Source organism: Pseudophryne corroboree, chromosome 1 (genome assembly GCF_028390025.1).
Source record: "Pseudophryne corroboree isolate aPseCor3 chromosome 1, aPseCor3.hap2, whole genome shotgun sequence".
Taxonomy (NCBI): Eukaryota; Metazoa; Chordata; class Amphibia; order Anura; family Myobatrachidae; genus Pseudophryne; species Pseudophryne corroboree.
The window spans coordinates 662,301,039-662,325,459 of NC_086444.1; the positions used below are offsets into that span (position 1 = coordinate 662,301,039).

Below are 24,421 nucleotides of genomic sequence, written 5' to 3' on the forward strand. Positions count from 1 at the left end.
TGTACGCTATACACTTAAAGTTCTGGATGGACTCTATCCGTGTTACCGTTGGTCTGTGTGTATAACATTACAGTTGTCACTGGCCATTTGCCAGAGCTTGCTAAGAGTACACTATTACAGTATGATTACTGTACTGTATATACATCCGCGGCTATTCGCTCTACAGTACTGGAGCATTGCAGCCCCAGCAAGGAAGCCTAGCACCCATGGGCACTTAAAGAACAATGAAGATCAGGGGTTGTAGAGGGGAGGAGCTTCCATATTAACATCATAGTTTGTATTAAATGCCATATCCTTTCGTTCCCTTCCTGCAACACATGCTGAGCAGTGTCCCCTAGAAATGCTCATTCATAAATACATAGATCTTACTGTATATAGATTAAACACGGTTTCATTTCTGGGGTTTATCATATTTCAAAATCTGTGCAATGTGTAAACCATCGGCATACCTGTATGTTAGCTGGAAATAACTCTGCTGCCAGCCTTGATCTTAACAAGTGTGGCACAATCTTTAATTTAACACGGGTGCTGACGGGATCTCTCTTCAGTTCAGGCTTTAGCACATTTCCCTAAACACAGAAATTCTGATTTCACATTTTTCAGTAGAAATTTCATTGCATTATTTACCACACAATTCAGTAGGTAACAGACTAAAAATTCCTTCCAGTGAGGACGACCATATTTGCCTATAACAGTGATGTCTAACCTTGACACTCCATATGTTCTTGAACTACACATCCCAGCATGCCCTGCATCAGTTTTAGTATGGCCAAATAACAAAACTGTAGCAGGGCATGCTGGGATATGTAGTTCATCAACAGCTGGAGTGTCAAGGATAGCCATCACTGGCCTATAAGCTACAGCAATTATTTGCCACGTTCTGATTATGTAATACACCATCTCACCTCCTTTGTTTTAAGTGGTATGTCTCCCAAATAAACTTTGTACATCTTGCTGATAATGGTCGGATCATTCCAATCAATCAAGCTTATAAGGGGAAAGAAAAGAAAAGAAAAAAAGTTACACTATATCGTCACATTGCATCCAAATCAAAAGTTTGCGCCACCAGTTATTAAGGCCATAAAAAGGTCTGAAAGGTAAAAGTTAAACTAGAAATATGAGGGCCAATAGTGAATGTAATACTGCGTATAAATGCCTAATCAGTGTCAGCTTGTGGAGTTCCTTTTATAATCCAATAGTATAGGACAGGTGGCTCCAAGGGCCCCAGCTGCAACACCTTTTCTATAACCTTTAGAGGGCCACATCTATATGTACATTCAGTACATAGTGGGATTCCATTTTTACAGCTGCCCAAGGCAAGGTAACAACCAATGGTAACACTGGAGGAGGAAGACACTTGCACCAGTCTCTCTCCTCTATACGGATGTCAGTGTAAGAATAGAAGGGGATTTCAGCAAAGTGATGTGTTGTAGTTTAATAGCAGAGATTACATCATTTTTTTTTCTTCTCTTTTGTGAAGATGCTACTTTTACGTGTGTGTGTGTGTGTGTGTGTGTGTGTGTGTGTGTGTGTGTCTCACCTCTGCTTACTTTTCAGCTCCAGGTCTGCAGCAGTAGCCACACTGTGCCTGGTGTCACTGGAGGCGATTACCAGATGAATGACCGCTTCCAGCTCCGGCACCTGCTCAGCTTCTATAAATTTCACTATGCCCAGCTTGCACTGCAAGGAAGCAGGCCCCAAAGTAAATGAAGATAAATGTAGTAAATGAACATAGCAGGATCAATGTACTTTGTAAGGCGCTGCAAGACCCTTGTGGCGCCATATAAAGAATAATAATAATAATAATCCTCACCAATAATAGATTAGAATTTAAAAAAAGAAACAAATCAGGCCCATTTAACATGCTGTGATTGAATGTCATCAACACAACACATAGACATAAAGCAATTGATGTAAGATTAATGCTAGGTACAGGGGTGTGGTATATAAGGATAACATTCATCAGGCTGCTAATAAGTATGCCGATACGGTCAAAATGTCAATATTCATCATGTGGACACAGCTGAAATGAAGACACAACAGAACGTGGACAGACCATCCCTAATGGCCTAGCAGTGACTTCTCAGCTCCAAGCAGCATTGGCGTCTCCAGTGGTGGCTTTCAGGTCCCAGCGGTCAGATGTGAAGTAGTTCCATCACAGACATGTGACAGAGCAGCACGTACGGTGAGTATTCTCTCGCTGCCACTAACACCTACCCCTGACTTTACCCCATTCTCCACCACCATCGCCCCTTCTTCGTCACAAAGACAATTCAAATGAACTGTAGAATGTCGGACAGATGATTGGAAATGCATACAGAACACATGTGAAAACGTGCACAATATCAGCTCACTGCTTTTCTAAAAACATGTTGTGCAGCAGGTCAGATCCAGTCAGTCAATGCATTTGGAATTATAAATGACCCTGAGATTATTGGACCGAGCAGCCATTAAATCGGCTGAACAGCCTGATTACTGCAAGTGTGTACCTAGCATTAACCCTTTCATATTTTGCATGTAAAGGCCACAGAAATGCATGCCCTACAGTCAAATACCATGAAAATGTATGGTCAAGAGAAAAACAACCCAATCCAGTTTTGTAAAGCATTATTGCATTACTTTAGATACTAGATGAAGACAATATCAGCCTTCAGAGACAAACCTCCAACCCTGTTAAGTATTAGGGAATAAATGCATACTGGACAAATTTGCTAAGAGAAGAGACAGGATGCTCTGCCGTGCAGGTTCTCCTCTCGGAAATCCTCTTCAGTTGCTCCTATTATACACATAAGGCCTCCCCCATGTGGAGCACTTTACACCAATTACTAGGTCGTGGTGGTCTTGATCCTGGCACAACCCAATGGTTTAACAGTTGTGAGAAATGGTTACACTCCTAAAGGGTATTTTTTGGTGTAGATCTGGAGTCATTACTGTAATATCCAATACATAAAATCATTTGAGAAGTTAAAAATACAATTTGCAATTCCAAACACTTTTATGGGTCCCTCCAACTACATCATGCCTGATTAAATAATAAACTTGTTCAATACGGCCAAATACAGTTACCAATCTGCTAACGTATCCTGTAGTTTGGGTAGAGACTAAAACAGCCAGCACAAAAGTTCTATTTTAAGACTGTTGAATATAGTTAACAGTGATAACATTACATGAAACAATTCAGGTGTTACACTACTAGTATAGTGCTGCAAGGCATCATTCTAAAATGTGCTCGTATTACCTGTTCTAGTTGTTCTGCTGTCCATGGATTGTCTCCAACAACTCTTTTTGCTGCATAAAAGCTCAAACCAGGAGGTGGTTGTGGGATTCCCACTCCCCCTGATGAGGAGGAGCCCTGTCCGGATGGTGTACTTTGGCGATTCAGCGGTTCATTCAAAACAAATCTACAGAGAATAAATGCCAGAACTTACTGTGGATCTGTTTTGAAAGGAGGGGATTTAACTACACAGCTAACAGATACATATTCAGTTTGATAAAGAAACAAATACAGAACATGCATATAACTTGACATTGACTTACAGTACACAATTTCTCAGTAATTTTTATCTTGTACAACGGACTCAATGGGCATCACTGAACGGAAAAGAAAACACTGCACCTTACCCATAAGGCATCAGAAGAACATCCAACATGAAATCCAAAATCAGCTGCACGGTCTTTGGTTTTTCTGTAAGGTTAAATACGGATGTGGATTTGGAGGATTTACTGGAATATTTCATATGATAAAGAGTTGGTATCAGAAGATGCATTAAGCTGGAAAAAAACAGTGAAAAATAAATGTCAAACATGATCTAAATAAGGCACGAAAGAATTCTGAAAAACTACTGTAATGCAAAACAGTTCATGAAGTTAGACGGTTGTGAAAGAGTTTTGTAACGACAAATCCAGTAAGTAAGGAAATCAATCCAGTTTCAGTGTTATATTGCCTTCCAGCTTGAGTATTTAACATTGTAACCACATAAACACCATTGCTTAGGTACGAGGACAGAGAAATGGAGGAAGAAAGTGGGGATAAGCTTAAGCTTCAAGGCCACCATATCCCGTAGTGACCCATTTTCACTCCTTGTTTTTATGTACTGTATGGTTATAGCTTGACACCAATAACACCATGACAACAAGACTTCTAGTACAGCATAGCTGCTATTACAGCTTAGATGTGCACCGCTTAGTACTGCGGGAGCTACTGGGAGTTGTAGTCTACTCTGTAAATAGGGTGAAACGTGTATCCGATTTAAACTACAATTCCCCACAGCCTGCAGAACTTCTCCTTGGGACATTCCCAGGAATGGCAGAGCCTGAGGGGGCCCGTACTAGGTAGGAGCCTGAGAGCAATGACACAGGAGAAGCAGCCCAGGACAAGGAGGCACATAGGGTAATTTTGCTGGTGCGGAGCGGTGTGTGCTGTTAGGTGTTTATTGAAGAGGGGGAGTAGAGTACGGCGAGATGATTAATGAAGTGGGGTTTCTGTGAGGTGAGTATTTAAAGGGGGGGGGATGTCTGTGACGTAATTACTGAAGGGTGGTGATTTTCGGGGGGGGGGGGGGTGTAGTGCTGTAACTAGACCTTGCCCAGTCACCCACCACGTCTGCCCCCACAGACGCTCTCCCCGTGCCAATTACCTAACCTGTCCCTAGACACAGGCTGGTGGGAAGGGCCACATGGTCTGTCAAAGTCGAAAAATATTGCAGTACACACATCACGTACAAACTACACACAGATGGCCTCCGTGCGTGTACTTGTTCTGCTGTGCGTGCGCATATTCGCAATTTGCGTATGGTCGCTCCAGCGCATTAGCGCGTGGTATGAGTATTTACGGTAGAGTTTGTGGACGCATGGAAAAGCTATCAAAACACAATACATATTTAATCCAAATAGTTCACAATGTACACATAGTCTCCTCGCATCACACCAGCAAGTTACAACAGTTTAAATGTTATCAGAACAAAGGGATTCACCTTTACAGGATAGGAGGAGACAGAGCAAGGTTATAAGGTGGTGTTTGGTATCCAGCTGTAGGGTATTTTAAGGGTAATATTCCGTTGTTGGTTTGCAGAAGATCGCACGTTCCTGCGAATAGTTATGTGCAGGAGCAGAATATAGATATAAACTGTATTTACTGTACATTAGGTAATGCGGCGGGAACCCAGAGGAGACCACCCACAAGTGCATCTTGAACAGACATCGCCCACCTATTCAAACCAACCTATGACCTCTCCTGTACTGTAAATGACAATCCCAATGGACAAAGATTAAAGTATCCATTGTGTTAAGTTTTGGAAGATTGTATAAAAGGAGCCAGCTGCAGGCCTGGTCACACAAGACTCTCAAAGTTATCTATCTAGATGACCGAGGACCAGACTGGGTAGCGCGGCAAAATCCAAACAAGTATGTACCATTGACTGTAGCCATTATTCTCTTGTATTGTATTGCTTTGTTATTGTAACCCCCTCTCAGTAATAATATGTTGTGGTGTCGGAACCCAGCAGTTTAAATACAATCTGGTGTCGTGTTTTCCTTTCCCTGCTAAAGGTTTAAAGTGTATTACTATCGCATGCATAGCTGTTAAGGGTTCACGGTGTATCTTTGGGTGTGTACGCGCTGCGTGTACTTTGTACAGTCAGCGCGGCGTTTGTACGCAAAGTCCGTACACGGTACGGGACTCTGTACGCTAATGGTGTAATAAGTACGTAGGTTGTGGATTGTGGATTAAGTATAGCGGCCGCAGCGGCTTCATTTAAAGTGTATGAAATGTCTTTTTAAAGTGTTGCTTTTAGTCCTGTATGTAAACCAGCGTTTACAAATGGGGGCATCGTCCGATTTCCACATACTCCTAGATTAAGTCTGCTATGACCTGTTAAACTATCAGCAAAAGGGTGGACAGAAAGTATCCTACGTAACCTTTTTGTGGTCGATGGATACACTGAAAACCCGACTTGTGTGCTGATTAGATGACGTCTGCTCTGTATGGTTTGCAGAGGTGCTGGTAGAACCCGTAAAACAACAGGAAAAAAGCTATTTAAAAATCTGTGAAATTTTTTTGGTGCCAAAAAGCGTACACAAAGGACACCCATACTTTGCATACCCTCTCACATTGTTGCCATAAGACTAAAACTTTTGTTTAAGCTGTATTGCCTCTGGGGTAAAGCTGCCTATCTGAATGAATTGAAATTTTCTGTACAGAAAAACCAAAGTGTATTTGAGTGAGCGAATGTAGGAGTGAGTGGATATTGAACCCAGGGAATTCAGGATCCCGTAGTGTGGTACACCAAGTGAGTGGAGGCTTGGTGGTGTGAGGCGGCTGACTCACGTTAATATAGATTGAAATATGCAAATCGTGAGATTTGCAGAGGAGCGTAATAGGGAATTGTGCATTGTGTAGTATTGAAGTAAAAAGATTTTTTGTTACGCTCCAAGCTGAGGGTCACAGTTTGTACATTGACCCGTGGTTGTACGGCAGATAGGTAACAAGTACCTATACGCTGTGCGATTGGACCGCGCGTTTGTGGGTGCGATAGATAGCGCAACTTGATACCCTTTTTACAAGCTTTTGCGTAGAATCGCGGTATCATTAGCGCTGTATAGAGCATACGCAAGCGTGATGTGTATAAAAAGTGTATAGGGAGCTTTCGCTGGTCTCTCTCAGGAAAATTTCTAGCGGCAGATATTTACTGGAAAAGGTAAGTCACTCCTAACACTTCCAGTAAATAGAAACCAATAGGGCCTCACTGGGTACGCGGTGTTCACTATTGGAGTGAGTCGTGGTACTCAGCGGAGAAGGAGCGAGTGAAAGCACTAGGTGTCTTTCACCGTCTATCTGCGGTGTGCATTGGGGATTGCGTTTATTGGCAAAAAGTCTGCGATGGGATCCAATTGCACAAGCAGTGGGCGTTTGGTAGCTAGGGTTCAGGCTGAAGAAGAGTTGAGACCGAGAAAGTCAGAATTGCGACCGAGAGGGTCAGCAAGGTTTATTATGTGTGAAAAGTATGGTTCACACACGGAGGCTTTTTGCAATGAATGGTTACGTATGACTGACAAAGATAGGGTACCATTCCCTAGGGTGGGCAGCTTTGATCCGGAGGTATTGCAGAACTTAAGGATAAGGATGTGTCTGATAAAATCCAGAAAACAAAGGATTAGACATACAGATTGTTTAAATTTATGGCAGCAAGAGGGGGATGTGCACAGGGAATTAGCTCACGCAGCAGGTTCCAAACCTAGCGGGAAACAATGGCGACCGCACCACCACCACCATCATATATTGTTAGGGAGAAAGTGGCTACAAGCAATGGTGCATTGGTACAGGATAGGAAAGTGATTGATAAATGTACTAACGATAACCCTTGCCAGCTGTATCCCATTTTAAATTTTCCTCAGGATTATGAGCAGGAAGATGATCCCAGCACGATATCGGCACTCTCTCTAGCAGCCACCATACAAGATACTCAAGTGGGCACGGCCCAACCATCAAGAGTTGTAGCAAGGCCCCCTAGCGGAGGGATAAGTGAGGTCGTGTCCACAGGTAAGTACGGTACCATACATTATACAGAAACAATAGCTCCCCACATTGTAGAATCAAACCAGAAGGGCGTAATTGAATTAAATCCCGTCAGGGTGATTGCAGTTCCCAACGGGAGAACTGATGCTCAGGGAGTAACTCCCATCAGGAACATTGCCATGCATTGTCCCTGGTCCCGGGCAGAGTTAAGGTCAATTATGTCTAAATTTCCCGATCCCAGAAAAGATCTAGTCGGATGCCAGAGATTCATTAGTTAGGTAACGTCCATGAGCCTACAAATAAAGATTGGCGAACAGTGCTACGAGTGTGTTTACCCTCAAATATTGACACCACGAAATTCATAGCAGACAGAAAGTTAGATGCAGACGTACCTCTCACTGATGAATACAATCAGGAGAACGTAAAGCAAATCAATCTTCAACTAGGAGTGTATTTCCCTACTGTTGTCAAATGGAATCAAATTTTCTCCATAAAGACAAAAGGAAGGTGAAATGGCATCCAAATATTTCCATCGAGCACTGCAGGAAATGGCTACATACACTTGGATCGAGGACATTAAAGATAATGCACTTCACAGGGAGGTAGCTGTTACTGTATTAATGGACGGGTTGAAGGAGGCATTAAGAACAAGGGTACAAACCTCTCTACCTAACTGGAAAGGTATCTCGGTGGCTGCATTGAGAGTCCGCTATCGAGCACGACCGGAACATCAGTAAGCACAGGGAGTCTCAGGGAGATAAGCTGATCACAGTGAGTATAAATGCCCTTACAACAAAACCACATCAGCCAAAACCCCAGACCCCTGATGCTAAGCCACATGTAGTAAAATGTTATAATTGTCAGAAGGAAGGACATTTAGCAAAGGATTGAAAGAATAAAAGGTACACACAACGTATACCGCCCCCTAGACCAGAATACGAACCACACTACAATTCACATAATTGGGATCAGGAACCATATAGAAGAGATTATGAGCCACATAGAGGGGAAACAAGGAGGTACCCACCAAGGAGGTACTGGCAGGCCTCCGAAAAATTACAGCTACCGCCCCCTCACATATTGTAGCTGCCAATGCTCTGCGAGAGGGTACCCATACACAATAGGGGTTAGGCCACACCTGTAGTCTGCAGCCAGTGAAATTGATTGCTAGCCTTGGTAGTGAACCGGAGGTCACGGTTGATGTAGCTGGTGTACTATTACCATTTCTTGTAGATACAGGGGCGGCCAGGTCAGTGTTGAATTCCACATCAAGTATAAAAACCACGAGAAAAATGATTCGAGTAATGGGAGTAACAGGAACGGTGCAACAATACCCTTTGAGTAGACCTGCAGAGATTACGATAGGGCCCTTGCAAATCAAACATTCGTTTTTGCTGGCTGCATGGGCTCCGACTGATCTACTTGGCAGAGATTTATTGTGTAAAATGCGGTGTGTCATATACTGTACTACTAAGGGTGTCTTCTTGGATATACCTGAGAACCACGCTCAAGAAATGCAAGATATATTAGACACCCCTCAAAGGCTAATGTCGCATTCTACTGTTATAGACAAGTGTCCATCAAAGGTAGAGCAAATTATCTCAAATATACCGGGTTCCCTTTGGAACAAAGATGGACAAGACACTGGATTGATGGCGAATGTAACTCCAGTAGTAGTACAAGTAAAAGGTGTCGGGATAGCTCCAAAAATCCCTCAGTATCCTCTGAAGCCAGAGGTAGAATTAGGAGTGTACCCTGTCATAGAGCGGCTGCTACAGCAGGGCATCCTAGTCAGGACATCCAGCACCGCCAATAGTCCCATCTTCTCTGTGAAAAAGAGTGGGGGGAGGGGTTACAGACTAGTGCAGGATCTAAGGAGGATAAACAAGATAGTTGAGAGCCAATTCCCCGTAGTGCCCAATCCAGCTGTCATCATCATGCAAATTCCCTCTACTGCAAAATTCTTCACTGTCATTGACCTCTGTTCTGCTTTCTTTTCTGTCCCTCTTCACCCTGACAGCCAGTGCCTTTTTGCTTTTACATACAGGGGAGTACAGTACACCTGGACTCATCTCCCCCAAGGTTTCATTGACAGCCCAAGTAATTTCCCCCAGGCTTTGCATGACTGTTTACAATCCTTTCAACCCGAGAATGGATCAGTACTAATACAGTATGTCAATGACTTATTGTTGTGTTCCGACTCACTCGAATCGTCCTTGAAAGACACGAAACAGCTTCTGTTACATCTTTCCCAAACGGGACACAAAGTTTCAAAGGATAAGTTGCAGTTGTGCCGGACCAGGGTCAAATATTTGGGACATTGCTTGACTCAAGGACTTAGACACCTCACTGCTGATAGAATACAGGCGATTCGCGACATGACTTGACATGACATGACACAAACGCAGCAAAAGATCCGCACTATCCTTGGAATGTGTGGGTACTGTCGAAACTGGATTCCAGGGTTCTCTATACTGGCTTTACCTTTGCAAGAAATGGTCTCTTCGAACAAACTAGAACGGATCTCGCACACAGATGAGTCCGAACTGGCATTTGAGAGACTCAAACAGTGCCCATCACAGGCACCTGCATTAGGTATGCCAGATTATGAGAAGCCCTTTGAATTGTACGGTACAGAAAGTGCAGGGTGCGCGGCAGGGGTTTTAACTCAGAGACATGGTGATGCCAGCAGACCGGTAGCTTACTACAGTGCACAGTTGGACACTGTAGCGCGGTCTCTCCCCACTTGCTTGCAAAGTGTTGCAGCGATAGCTTTGCTGGTAAGTAAAAGCGAGGACGTAGTGTTAGGACATGACCTGACCATTCATACACCTCATGCAGTATCAGCCTTACTAAACTCAGCCCAAACCAGACATGTCTCATCTGCTCAGTTTACAAAGTGGGAATTATCACTGATGGCCCCGGTAAACATCACCATTTAGAGATGTAGCTCACTAAATCCTGCAACTTACTTGCCAAGTGTGCCTGGACAGGCACAAAGGGTGGAGGATGAGAATGTTGGTGAAGGAGGATTTAATGCAGATACTGATACGCATGATTGTATGGAATACCTGAATCAGACTTTCACAGCGAGACCTGACATCAGTGACAACCCACTGGAAGGAGTAGACTTTACCTTCTACACTGACGGTAGTTGCCACAGAAAGACAGAATCGGGAGACTTGTGCACTGGATATGCAGTTGTGGATGACGAAGGTATCATAGAAGCTGAACCCCTGGGCCCACCGCACTCAGCACAAGTTGCTGAGCTGGTCGCCCTAACCAGAGCGTGTGAATTGGCCAAGGGTAAGTCAGCTAATATATATACACAGATTCTAGGTATGCCTTTGGAGTAGTGCATGATTTCGGGGCCCTATGGCGCCTCAGAAATTTCATGACGGCAGCTGGCACACCTGTAGCGCATGCGTCCCACATAAAAAGGCTTTTGACAGCAATACAGGAACCAGACATAGTGGCTGTTATCAAGTGCAAAGCACACACTAACAACCAAGACCCAATTTCACTTGGTAACAGCCGGGCAGATGAAGCTGCTAAATCAGCAGCAAGCACCCCCATACAAACGAATATCACATCACTGATGACATTTTTTTAATAGAGTGTTTTTATTCAACAACATAATTAATGATACAGACATTTCAGTGTACACTGGGAAGCACATTTGACATTACACAGTATACTGAACCATACACCTCTCCAAGGATATACATATACATAGGACGTTCCCAGTATTGCTGTTCCCGTGCATCCTTCCCACATAATATATATTTTCTGAAGTCCGTAAACAGATCATAATCCACATACTTAACATTTTAGATATTTTCTCCCCGAACCATTGTTGTAAATACCCCGTCTAGTAGGCCAGTTATAGCCCACAACCCCTCTAACCCAAAACAAAACCCCCTTAAACGAACTCAAACCTAGCCAACCTAAAGTGTGTGAGGTGTGGTGCAGTAGCAAAATAATCAAACAAAATACGAATAAAGGAGAGAGAGAGGTCCGGCTCAGCGCCTCAGGGCCCAAATAACGCACCACGGTAACGGCCAGTGCCCCCTAAATCCGAAGGGCAAGAGATGAGTATGTGGAATTGATCCAAGGAGACCATATTTTCTCGTATTTGGTAAGGGCATTATATTTCATATATACATAGCGGTCTTTCAATAGGGTATCATTTACCAAACCCTTGAATGCAGGTATCGTGGGGGGATGCGGAGCCATCCATGTCTGCGCAATACACACTTTAGCAAGAGCGCACATACTGCGGGCATATATGCCCTCCCAACGAGACCCAGGGTCAAGATTGCCCACCCCCAAGATACAAAATCTCTGAGTCAGCAAGCCTCTCGGTATCCCCGTATGTTCCAGAATCGACCCAACCCCAGCCCAGAACACCTGCAGCAACGGGCATTCCCATGTAAGGTGCCAGAAGGTACCTCCGGCGGCCCCACACTTAGGACAAATATCAACACTATTGGTCCCAAATCTGGCCAGCCTGCTTGGCGTCATATGATCTGTGCAAAATGAAAAGCTGTATCTGTTGGAACCGCAGTGATTTGGTGACCTGGCTCGAGTTACCCAGAGCACCCTCCCAATCTTCCCCATCTATGGGGCCCAAGTCACACTCCCAGCGCTCCCGAAGATTCGAGAGCGGATCTGCATGAATTGTTTGAAGACGGTACGAGTAGGTGAAGATCACCTTAACTCGACCCAGTGAGTGTAGAAATGCTTTTATGGGGAAGGGGAGGAGCGCCGGGGGAGAATCTCCGAACTGTGCCTGCAAGGCGTGCCTGAGCTGTAAGAATCTGTAAAAGTGAGAGTTCGGAAGTCCAAACTCCTCCTTTAATTGCTGAAACGATTTCAATGAACCATCGCTATATAGCTGAGACATTGAAATTATCGAATACGGAGCCCACACCTCCCTGCCCTCGAGAGACCCCAGTTCACTGAGCGATGTGGAGTGCCATAGGGGAGTATCTGGGTCCATGCCCTCGTACCCGAGCAGGCCCTTCAAAGCTAGCCATATCTTCATGGCCTGAAAGACAATAGGATCTGAGAATCTAGAAGGACTCCCCCCCCCCCCCCCCCCCCCCCACCAGGACCTGCGCCGGGGAGAGATCCGGGTAATAACACCTAAGGAACGCCCAGCATAAACCAGCCTCCTCCCCTCCTCGGAGCCAAATACCGATATGTGACAACTGAGCAGCGTAGTAATACAATTGGAAGTGAGGCAAGGCCAAGCCGCCGTCCTTTTTTTGTCTGGTAAGGGTAGATAATTTTATTCTAGGCCTTTTATTGGCCCAGATCAAGGACGTTATGACACTATTTAATTTCCTGAAGAAGGCTGGAAAGATGTACACAGGGGATTGCAAGAGAACATACAGTAGTTTGGGCAAAACTACCATTTTAATGAGGCCAACCCTGCCCGTCACTGTCAGCGGAAGCTTACACCAAGCTCTCGACTTGCGCACAAATGACTGTACAAGAGGATCAAGATTCAAGGGCACAAAGTCTGATGGATCGTTAGTAACTAGGATCCCAAGGTACTTAAACTGGTTGGCCAACATAGCGGCAGGGATAGTCTCGGAACCTGGGGGGGAGAGCCCATAATGGGCATAATAAATGATTTGGACCAGTTTATCCGGAGACCTGAAAACCCACCAAAGGTCTCTATGACCCGCAACACAGTGGCCCTCATTCCGAGTCGTTCGCTCGGTAATTTTCATCGCATCGCAGTGAAATTCCGCTTAGTACGCATGCGCAATATTCGCACTGCGACTGCGCCAAGTAATTTAACAATGAAGATAGTATTTTTACTCACGGCTTTTTCTTCGCTCCGGCGATCGTAGTGTGATTGACAGGAAATGGGTGTTACTGGGCGGAAACACGGCGTTTTATGGGCGTGTGGATAAAAACGCTACCGTTTCCGGAAAAAACGCAGGAGTGGCCGGAGAAACGGGGGAGTGTCTGGGCGAACGCTGGGTGTGTTTGTGACGTCAAACCAGGAACGACAAGCACTGAACTGATCGCAGATGCCGAGTAAGTCTGAAGCTACTCTGAAACTGCTACGAGGTGTGTAATCGCAATATTACGAATACATCGTTCGCAATTTTAAGAAGCTAAGATTCACTCCCAGTAGGCGGCGGCTTAGCGTGTGTAACTCTGCTAAAATCGCCTTGCGAGCGATCAACTCGGAATGAGGGCCAGTAGGCATATCCACCGCGTAATCTCGGAGGAATAACAGCAAGTCATCCGCATAAAGGGCTATTTTGTCAGTGCATGAACCCGTATCAATTCCCCCAATGTCCGGGTGCAACCTAATCAAACAAGCCAGGGGCTCGATGGCTATGGCAAATAAGGCAGGAGAGAGGGGGCAACCCTGTCTGGTGCCCCGTGTCAAAGGGAAGGAGGAGGTGGTGTAGCCGTTTACCAGGACCCTTGCGCATGGATTTTGATATAACAATTTGATCCATTGTATAAAATTAGGGCTAAAGCCCATGTTCCTCATGACTCCCCCACAGGTAGGGCCACTCAACGCTGTCGAATGCCTTGGCCGCATCCAATGAGACCACAACCGCGTACGAGGGGAAGTCATGAGGAGCCTGCAAAATAGTGTACAGCCTGCGCAAATTAATGGACGAGGATTTCCCAGGCATGAAGCCGGATTGATCCGGATGAATTATAGATTCAATAACTAAGTTGAGCCGGACCGCAAGAATTTTCGCCAGGATCTTGGCATTGGTGGGGGATGAGGGAGATTGGCCCGTAGGACTCCAAAAGTTTAGGGTCCTTACCAGGTTTTGGGAGCATTATAAGGACAGACTCGGACATTGAGGTAGGAAGGCGATTTTATACAGTTCCGTGGGAATACCGTCACTACCCGGGGATTTACCACTTGGAGACCCCTCCACCGCCACCTCCTCCAGAGTCAAAGGAACGTCCAAAGCATCCCTAGCCTCAGGGGAAAGTTTAGAAAGGGGTATATTTGTCAGGTACAGGTCTTAGTCCTCCATGGAGCATATCAGCCAACTATCATAAACCTCCCTAAAGTAAAGGAGGAACATCCGTGCAATGTCAGGGGTGTTATCTACCATGGAGCCGTCAGGGCCAAGCAGCTGCGCTATCGCAGTCCCAGGTCGGTCATAATGCACCAAATGGGCCAGCAAACTACCTGGTCTGTCCGCCTGCATATATATATTAGTGGCCCTAAACAAGAGGGAGCGTGCATTTTTGTATGAAAGGTGAGCCAGCCAGGCCTCCTGAGCCATCAGCCAACGGGCCTTCAGCGCAGGGGTACCCTCGTTCAGATAGCGTGTCTCCAGGTCCCTACACTCAGACTCAAGCTGTCTCTCCGTCGCCCTACGAGCTACCTTGCAGGCAGCAATTTTGCCAATCAATGTACCACGTAAATAAGCCTTGAATGCATCCCAAACAACCGGGGCCGTGCCCACATTATCCGCAAAAAAACCCTCCCACATGGACGCTAAATCCGGGCAGTCGCCCAGCTGGGCCAACCAAGACGAATGCAACCTCCAATACGACTGTCCCCTCTGGCAGTCCACATCCAGCGACAGCACCAGGGGTGAGTGGTCGGACACCCCCCGTGCCTCGTAATGAACATCCGCTACACCAGGCAAAAGCTCAGGTGAGACCAGGGCCAGGTCGATTCTGGAAAAGGATCCGTGCGTACTAGAGAAGCAGGAGTATTGCCGAAGCGTAGGATACCGAGTCCTCCAGACATCCACCCACTGCATACTATCTAGAAAATCCGCAAACTTAGATCTAGATGAATTCGGGTCGCCCCCCGCCCCTGGATCCCGAGGAGTCCTCCATCTGTCCAAAGAGACATCCAACACATTGTTGAAGTCCCCCAGGCAGATGACAGGAGTGTGGGGGGAGGAAGCAACAAATGAGGCGGCCTTCTGCAGGACATCATACGAAAACGGGGGAGGAACATACACAGACAATAGGAAAAAATTACGGGAATACAATTTACATTCTAGAAACACGTATCTACCATATGGATCTGTATTTACCTTGATCAACTCAAACTGTACAGTCCTCTTTATCATTACCGACACCCCTCGGGAATGGGAGGAGTGCGAGGAATGATACGCCCAACCCACCCAAGGCCTGCGGAGCGACAACAGCCTAGTACCCTCCAAATGGGTTTCGCTCAGACAAATAATGTCTGGGCCATATTTCTTGATCATTTTAAATACTAAGGATCGCTTTACTTTGTTGTTAATGCCCCGGACATTCCACGCCAAGAATTTTAAGGGAGACATGTCAGCCAATGTACCAACAGGGACACAGCACTCCTAGATACCAGAAGGCAAAGAGGAAATACCATCATCAATGACTTCCGGGCAACTGCCCGCCCGTACGGTGCTCCACTCCCGCAATCATATCGTCAGCAGGCCCCGGTCCCCGAGCCGAACCCTATAAAACAGTACAACCTCACCACACTGTCTGATTGACAAATATATAGACACCATAAATCTAAAAAAACAGAACAAAAAAAAACTGCTGAGAAGCCAACAGCGGCCCCCGAACAACCCCCCACCCCGTATACCTCCCCGAACTGTGGCATACACATATCCCTAACAGAACTCTAGCCCTGGAGATCCCAAAGCCTACGGCAACACTGTACTAGGCGTACAGATCAAAAACAACCCCAACACAAAAAAACCTTATACGTTTATATCACTTTTCAGTAAAGTCCAGAACCACTAAACAAGAGGAAGCTCCCCGGACTTATACTTGCGGATTGTAGGCACATGGAGGAGGGCGACCTGGTGTCAGTCTGGAGCCAGCTGGCGGACCCCTGGAGCATATCTGTTCAACCAGGAAGCCGCCTCCCTTGGCGAGCTGAAGAACTTGGTCTCCCCATCTGCCACCACACGCAACCTGGAGGGGAACAGCATCGAGTAGGGTAGATTCAGGTCACGAAGACGTCGCTTAATGGGAAGAAACTGGGCCCGGTCTTTTTGAACGTCCGCTGCAAAGTCCGGAAATGCCGACACCCGGATTCCGTTCCGGAGCAGGGGGCCCTTCACGCATCCCAGGCGCAAGACAGACTCCCAATCCTTACAGTGCAGGAATTTTGCAACAAAAGTTCGTGGCGGGGCGCCTGGGGGCAAAGGCCGGAAGGGCACTCGGTGAGCCCGGTCCACTGCAAACTGGGAGGTAAAGGATTCAGCGCCATATGCCTCTTTTAGCCAGAACTCCAGGAAATCTTCGGGGTGTGCCCCCTCTTCCTTTTCAGGTAGGCCCACGAATCTCACAATATTTCTGCGGAGTCTGCCCTCCATATCCAGGAGTTTAGTTTGCAGTGTCGAGACTTGTTGTGTAACTGCAGACACAGATCGTTGCATAGGGCCGCTGAGGTCTTCCAGATTAGAGACCCGCGTCTCGGTTTCGCCCACCCTCTTCCGGACTCGCTGGACGTCCTGTCGCAGCAATGATAAATCGCACTGCACCTTCTCCATTTTGTCCGACAGGCGTTGTTTGCTGGCCGCTATGGCCTCCAGGACCTGCTGGATGGAAGGAGCAGATGGCTGTACATTCACCCCTGAGTCGGCCCCGGCCGGGGGATCCATTCTGGCAGAAGGGGAGGGCTTAGGAGATGACTGCGTCGGCTGGGTTGCAGGCTGTCGTGCAAACCTCTCCAATTTAGCCGTGGCCGCGCTCTGGCCGCCCCTCACCATCGTATCAAGGCCCAGCAGTACTCAAAGTCCCAATATTCAGTGTCAAGAAGTACAACAGTGGGTGGTGAATGCAATATCAACAGCACACCAGGGACCAGGACATCCAGCTGTAATACTGAAGGGGGAAGGGGGGACCAGAGGGATCCAGTGGTATATATATATCTAGTGTATGATATTCCAGCAGCAGAAGGCAGGGCAGCAGGGACGGGCTCAGTTCATCCAGCCCAGTTCAATCTTCATATATACTGCATCATGCAGTGAGGAGGGACACAGGGAGCTGCAGACAAAATGGCCACCCAGCACACTGACTCTCCCTTCTTCACTCCCTGTATCAGCCTTCAGGGGAGCAGGATTGTGCCAGTGTGGAGCCCTGGGGGTGCAGGAGTGGGGTGCCGCTCTCCTCTGGTGCCGCAGGCTGCTGTGGCCGCCGCGGGTGCGCAATCGCGTACGCGCCCGGCGGAGCTCCGTAAATTGAGGCCGGGGACTTGTTTGCGGCCTAGGCCCGAGGTCCGGGCGGCCGCTGGCGCGAGCCGGGAGCGCTCGCACGGGTCCTCCTACGATGCCCGCCGCCTCCCCAGTGCCGCTAAACAGGAGAGGAGCCAAGGGAAAGCCACAGACAGCCCCAGGATTTGCTCAGGATTAATATCCAGGGAGCTCCTCAATCCTGCTGCCTAGTCCCTTGCCGCCGTGGCCACGCCCATCACTGATGACATTTAACACGATCAACACACAACAATTAACAGAAATGCAAAATTAGTGTTCCCTACAGGAAAAGGCAGTCTGGAGGGCAAAGGGGTATGGCCAGGAGTCCTCAGGACTGTGGACAGGTGAATAAGGTAAGCCGGTGGCCCCCAGAGCATAGCTGAGGCCGCACACGGTCTGACTCATCTGGGCAAAGAGGGTATGTGCAAATTGGTAAGAGCCTACTGGTGAGCGCCAGGATTCTCTTCTCATGCAGATAAGAGAGCAATGACATGCTTTACTTGCTTGAGGAAGAATATTGGAAAGACAATACCAACAGAGCCATCTCATATCCCTCCTACAGACGGACCTTTTCAGGTAATACAAATCGACTTCATACAGTTACCACCCTGTAGGAATTTGAAATATGTGTTAGTTTGTATTGATGTATTTTCCAACTGGGTAGAAGCGTTCCCTGCTGCCACAAATACTGCTACGTTCACTGCAAAGAAAATTGTGCAGGAATGTGTGTGTAGATATGGTATCCCTAGAATAATTGAAAGTGACAAGGGTACCCATTTCACAGGTGAAGTCTTTCAGGTCATGTGCAAACTGATGGGAATTAATAGCAAGCTGCATACTCCGTACCATCCACAGGCAAGTGCAAAGGTAGAGAGAGTGAACAGCACTATTAAGAACAAGCTGAGCAAATTAATGGCTGAGACTGGATTGTCGTGGCCAGAAGCTTTGCCACTAGTGTTGTACAGCATCAGAACCACTCCCAGGTCTCCCCTTAACTTATCACCCTTTGAAATTCTTTTTGGTCGACAACCTCATGTAATGATAGACCCCCAGGATGATTTGAAATGTAATAATGAAGTGACTGTGAAATATTTGGTTGGGATGAGCTAGCAGCTGAGAAATCAACAAAGAAATTTAAAGCTGGTGATCCCTGATCTACCAAACAGTAATTGTCATGACATTGAGCCTGGGGATTATGTGATGATTCGAAATTTCTTACGCTCAGGTTGCCTCATATGGGAAGGACCATACCAAGTCTTGTTAACCAGCACGACAGCATTGAAGGTCGCCGAAAGAGAGACTTGGGTCCACTCGTCCCACTGCAAGAAGGTCGCTGACCCGGAGAGAACTCGTGACAAAGAGCAGAGATAAGAGAATCTCGTATCACTGGAGTGTCTGTTCCGGGAAAGTTGAGTGGCAGGACTGTTGAAGGGCATCTGAGCACAGAGAGTAACAAGATCTAGAACGGTTGTCGTACCATTTTCTTTTTTCACCGCCCCCTGCATTTTCCTTTCTTTTCTCCTTCTTATTTTCCTCCATTCCCCTAACGAAATGGATCGATCACAAGAGACTGCGTTTCGGGTTCTGTTAGTAATTCTGGTTTTGATCAGGACAGTTTGTTTTGGTGAGGGTCCCAGAGAGGTCGAGCAGGGATCTGGAATGGGTTCTGATGGCAAGTATGAATTTGTAGGATCTCAGGAGCAGCACATCACTTTAGTAAAGGCTGGCATCAGTAAGCGCTCTGGTAGTCAGGGAGTTCGGAGGCACTGTGAGGGGTTATTGTCTGATGAATATTGTATTTGTAGGAATTGTGAGAATATAATAGAGGATGGGTGCATCCAGAGATGTCAGTCCAACCTTAATAGCAACCTGGACCGCCATCCGTTGAGTGATTACCACTCACTAGTGGGTAAGGTCTTAAACCAGACAGAATGCTGGGTGTACTCACAAGTACCTCAAGGTCAGAGTAAGTCAGGATTAGTACCATACCCTTTAGCAATAGATGAGGTACTCGAATTGCTGGGTGGGAGACCGGTGGACAAGAAATTCAATATCTCTAGGCCCCCTAGTTTGAAGCTCCACCAGTATCATGTAGACAGGTCCTTATTGTGTTTTAATATTTCCAATTACCGAAAACCGGGATATTGGGAAGTGACGTGGAATAACCAGACAATGACCTTTTCATACAGAGCTGAAAGGATACCCATAGACTCTGAACTTGTACGCCAAATAGCCAACAGTGGGAGGTATTTCCGGTATAGGTATACTCGTGGAAGCAAGACCATGTGGGTTGGAAAAGTATCGTCGGGGTACTGTGCTCATATCATCCAGCCCGATACTTGTACTGAGCAGATGGGAGAACTAGGAACATTTGTAATATGGTGATGTTATATTTTGTCCCCTATGTTCTCCCAGATGATGCCTATTTCATATGTGGGAGGAAGGCGTACAAGTGGCTTGCCCCGAGCTCAGAGGGATTGTGTTATATTGGGAGAGTACTACCAGAGGTCATGACCATAACCCATGATAAAATGAAATACGTTCACCGCAGTGCTCAGGCTCCTTATACTCATACTCACTATGAACACATCATCAAGAGACACCTCATAGATAGGGCAGAGCACGCAGCCTCTGATTTGATCCACGAATCCACCGGGATTCAGTTCCTTCTCGCATTAGACATTACCTGTACTGCCAGAGGAACTATAAATTATAGGTATATCCATGCGCTAACGAACTTGATAGATAATATCACTGAGATGTATGACGGCACCTTCAGGTATACGGGAAGGGAGGTACAAGCTTACAAGAAGGAACTGATTCAGCACAGAATGGTCTTTAATTATGTCACAGCCGTGACAGGTGGGTACTGTGTTACCCTGGCAACTCAATATGGTGTGAAGTGCTGTACTTATATTACAAACAGCACTGACGACCCAACGGAGATCATCGATCAAAAGATGGACGATATCTTGCAGTTGAAGTGGGAGTTCAGGAGGAAGCACAACCTTACCTTAGCGACTGTGAGTAATGAACTGACCGGCTGGGTCTCATGATTGAACCCACACAAATGGTTCTCAGGTTTAGGAGAGTGGGCTCAGAATGTCATTATGAGTGTGGGGAAGTTACTCCTTTGTATCCTGGGAGTCGTCATAATTATTGGTTCGATATTTAGGTGTGTTCAAATTCTAATGCGGCGCAAGCACGGCACAAATTTGATGCGTCTAAGGAGCGAGGGCGCTGTTATAGCAGCAGATTTAATTTATGACCCATCCATAGAGACAGTGTTATGATAAGGATTGCAAATGAATTTCATGGCCTGTTTCTTTCACCCGTTTTTCTTTTGTCTACCCCTCTGCCCAGATACATCCATCCTGAAAAAACATCATCCCTACCCAAAATGTTTATGTGAATGTATTTTTATATATGTGTCATATCTTCATCTCTGCAACCTCCAGCTAATGGCACACATAGTCGACAGGTGATATCCACATATACTAGCACTCACATATGTTTCCCCGTCCATGTATCATCAACTAAATGTGCACCCCATTTGTTGGAACAAGAAGCCGAAAAGAGCTCGGTATTGTTTGTTGGCCCATTAACAGACCCTTAATACGGGATGAGAAGGATTTAATGTATACTTCGCTATACCTCAAAGCTTATGTAGAACATATACGGCACGATGATACATGCCCCTCAGACATGGATTCATACATACATGCTTTTTACTATCCCACTAGGTCATATATTTCCCACCTACAACTCTCTCCCGACCATCCAAACTTCTGTAGATATTGTATAGATATGTTTCTGTTTATTGATTAGGTAGTGGCAGTTATTGGTGATTGCCAAAGGGTGGACTGTCAAAGTCGAAAAATATTTCAGTACACACAACATGTACAAACTACACACAGATAGGCCATCTGTGCGTGTACTTGTTCTGCTGTGCGTGCGCATATACGCAATTTGCATATGGTCGCTCCCGCGGTCCTGCGCAATAGCGCGTGGTATGAGTATTTACGGTAGAGTTTGTGGACGCATGGAAAAGCTATCAAAACACATTACATATTTAATCCAAATAGTGCACAATGTACACAGTCTCCTCGCATCACACCCGCAAGTTACAACAGTTTAAATGGTAGCAGAACAAAGGGATTCACCTTTACAGGATAGGAGGGGACAGAACAAGGTTATAAGGTGGTGTTTGGTATCCAGCTGTAGGGTATTTTAAGGGTAATATTCTGGTGTTGGTTTGCAGAAGATCGCACATTCCTGCGAATAGTTATGTGTAGGAGCAGAATATAAATAATAAGATTTTACTCACCTGTAAATCTATTTCTAGTAGTCCGTAGTGGATGCTGGGGACTCCGTAAGGACCATGGGGAATAGACGGGCTCCGCAGGAGACTGGGCACTCTAAGAAAGATTTAGTACTACTGGTGTGCACTGGCTCCTCCCTCTATGCCCCTCCTCCAGACCTCAGTTAAGGAAACTGTGCCCGGAAGAGCTGACATTACAAGGAAAGGATTTTGGAATCCAGGGTAAGACTCATACCAGCCACACCGTATAACTTGTGATAACATACCCAGTTAACAGTATGAACAATCAACAAAGCATCAACCACGGATGCCAACATAACATAACCCTTTATTAAGCAATAACTATATACACGTATTGCAGAAAGTCCGCACTTGGGACGGGCGCCCAGCATCCACTACGGACTACGAGAAATAGATTTACCGATGAGTAAAATCTTATTTTCTCTAACGTCCTAGTGGATGCTGGGGACTCCGTAAGGACCATGGGGATTATACCAAAGCTCCCAAACGGGCGGGAGAGTGCGGATGACTCTGCAGCATCGAATGGGCAAACACAAGGTCCTCCTCAGCCAGGGTATCAAACTTGTAGAATTTTGCAAAAGTGTTTGACCCCGACCAAGTAGCTGCTCGGCAAAGCTGTAATGCAGAGACCCCTCGGGCAGCCGCCCAACAAGAGCCCACTTTCCTTGTGGAATGGGATTTTATCGATTTTGGATGCGGCAATCCAGCCGCAGAATGAGCCTGCTGAATCGTGTTACAGATCCAGCGAGCAATAGTTTGCTTTGAAGCAGGAGCACCCAGCTTGTTGGAAGCATACAGGATAAACAGCGAGTCCGTTTTCCTAACTCCAGCCGTTCTGGCCACATAAATCTTCAAAGCCCTGACTACATCAAGCAACTTGGAATCCTCCAAGTCACGAGTAGCCGTAGGCACCACAGTAGGTTGGTTCAAATGAAAAGATGACACCACCTTCGGTAGAAATTGTGGACGAGTCCGCAATTCTGCCCTGTCCACATGGAAAACCAGATAGGGGCTTTTACATGACAAAGCCGCCAATTCTGACACACGCCTAGCCGAAGCTAAGGCCAATAGCATGACCACCTTGCACGTGAGATACTTTAGCTCCACGGTCTTAAGTGGCTCAAACCAGTGGGATTTCAGGAAACTCAACACCATGTTGATATCCCAAGGTGCCACTGGTGGCACTGGATAGGGCCGAAATCTGGACCTTTATGGACCCCAACTTCAAGCCCATAGTCACTCCAGACTGTAGGAAGTGCAGGAACCGGCCCAGCTGGAATTCCTCTGTAGGGGCCTTCCTGGCCTCACACCAGGCAACATATTTTCGCCATATACGGTGATTGTGTTTTGCGGTCACGTCCTTCCTAGCCTTTATTAGCGTAGGAATAACTTCATCCGGAATGCCTTTTTCCGCTAGGATCCGGCGTTCAACCGCCATGCCGTCAAACGCAGCCGCGGTAAGTCTTGGAACAGACAGGGCCCCTGTTGCAACAGGTCCTGTCTGAGAGGCAGAGGCCATGGGTCCTCTGTGAGCATTTCTTGCAGTTCCGGGTACCAAGTCCTTCTTGGCCAATCCGGAACAATGAGTATTGTTCTCACTCCTCTTTTTCTTACGATTCTCAGCACCTTGGGTATGAGAGGAAGATGAGGAAATACATAGACCGACTGGAACACCCACGGTGTCACTAGTGCGTCCACAGCTATCGCCTGAGGGTCCCTTGACCTGGCGCAATACCTTTTTAGCTTTTTGTTGAGGCGGGATGCCATCATGTCCACCTGTGGCAGTTCCCATCGATTTGTAATCTGCGTGAAGACTTCTTGATGAAGTCCCCACTCTCCTGGGTGGAGGTCGTGCCTGCTGAGGAAGTCTGCTTCCCAGTTGTCCACTCCCGGAATGAACACTGCTGACAGTGCTTGCTCGTGATTCTCCGCCCAACGAAGAATCCTGGTGGCTTCCGCCATCGCCACTCTGCTTCTTGTGCCGCCCTGGCGGTTTACATGAGCCACTGCGGTGATGTTGTCTGACTGAATCAGCACCGGTTGGTTGCGAAGCAGAGGCTCCGCTTGACTCAGGGCGTTGTATATGGCCCTTAGTTCCAGGATATTTATGTGCAGACAAGCCTCCTGAATTGACCACAACCCTTGGAAGTTCCTTCCCTGAGTGACTGAGTGACCATCCTCAGAGGCTCGCATCCGTGGTCACCAGGACCCAGTCCTGTATGCCGAACCTGCGGCCCTCGAGAAGGTGAGCACTCTGCAGCCACCACAGAAGAGACACCCTGGCCCTGGGGGACAGGGTGATCAGCCGATGCATCTGAAGATGCGATCCGGACCACTTGTCCAACAGATCCCACTGAA

General features: G+C 46.7%; 1 protein-coding gene across 2 annotated transcripts in view; it reads right to left on the reverse strand.

Moving 5' to 3' along the window:
* ECPAS (Ecm29 proteasome adaptor and scaffold) overlaps positions 1-24,421 on the reverse strand; it is a 280,472-nt gene that overhangs the window by 224,383 nt on the left and 31,668 nt on the right. For both annotated transcript variants that reach the window (XM_063914681.1, XM_063914682.1), the window contains exons 5-9: positions 3,622-3,771; positions 3,239-3,401; positions 1,541-1,680; positions 906-987; positions 450-569 (exon numbers count right to left, since the gene is read on the reverse strand). In XM_063914681.1, coding sequence (XP_063770751.1) covers positions 450-569; positions 906-987; positions 1,541-1,680; positions 3,239-3,401; positions 3,622-3,771 — 655 coding nt within the window. The remainder of the gene's footprint in view (positions 1-449; positions 570-905; positions 988-1,540; positions 1,681-3,238; positions 3,402-3,621; positions 3,772-24,421) is intronic.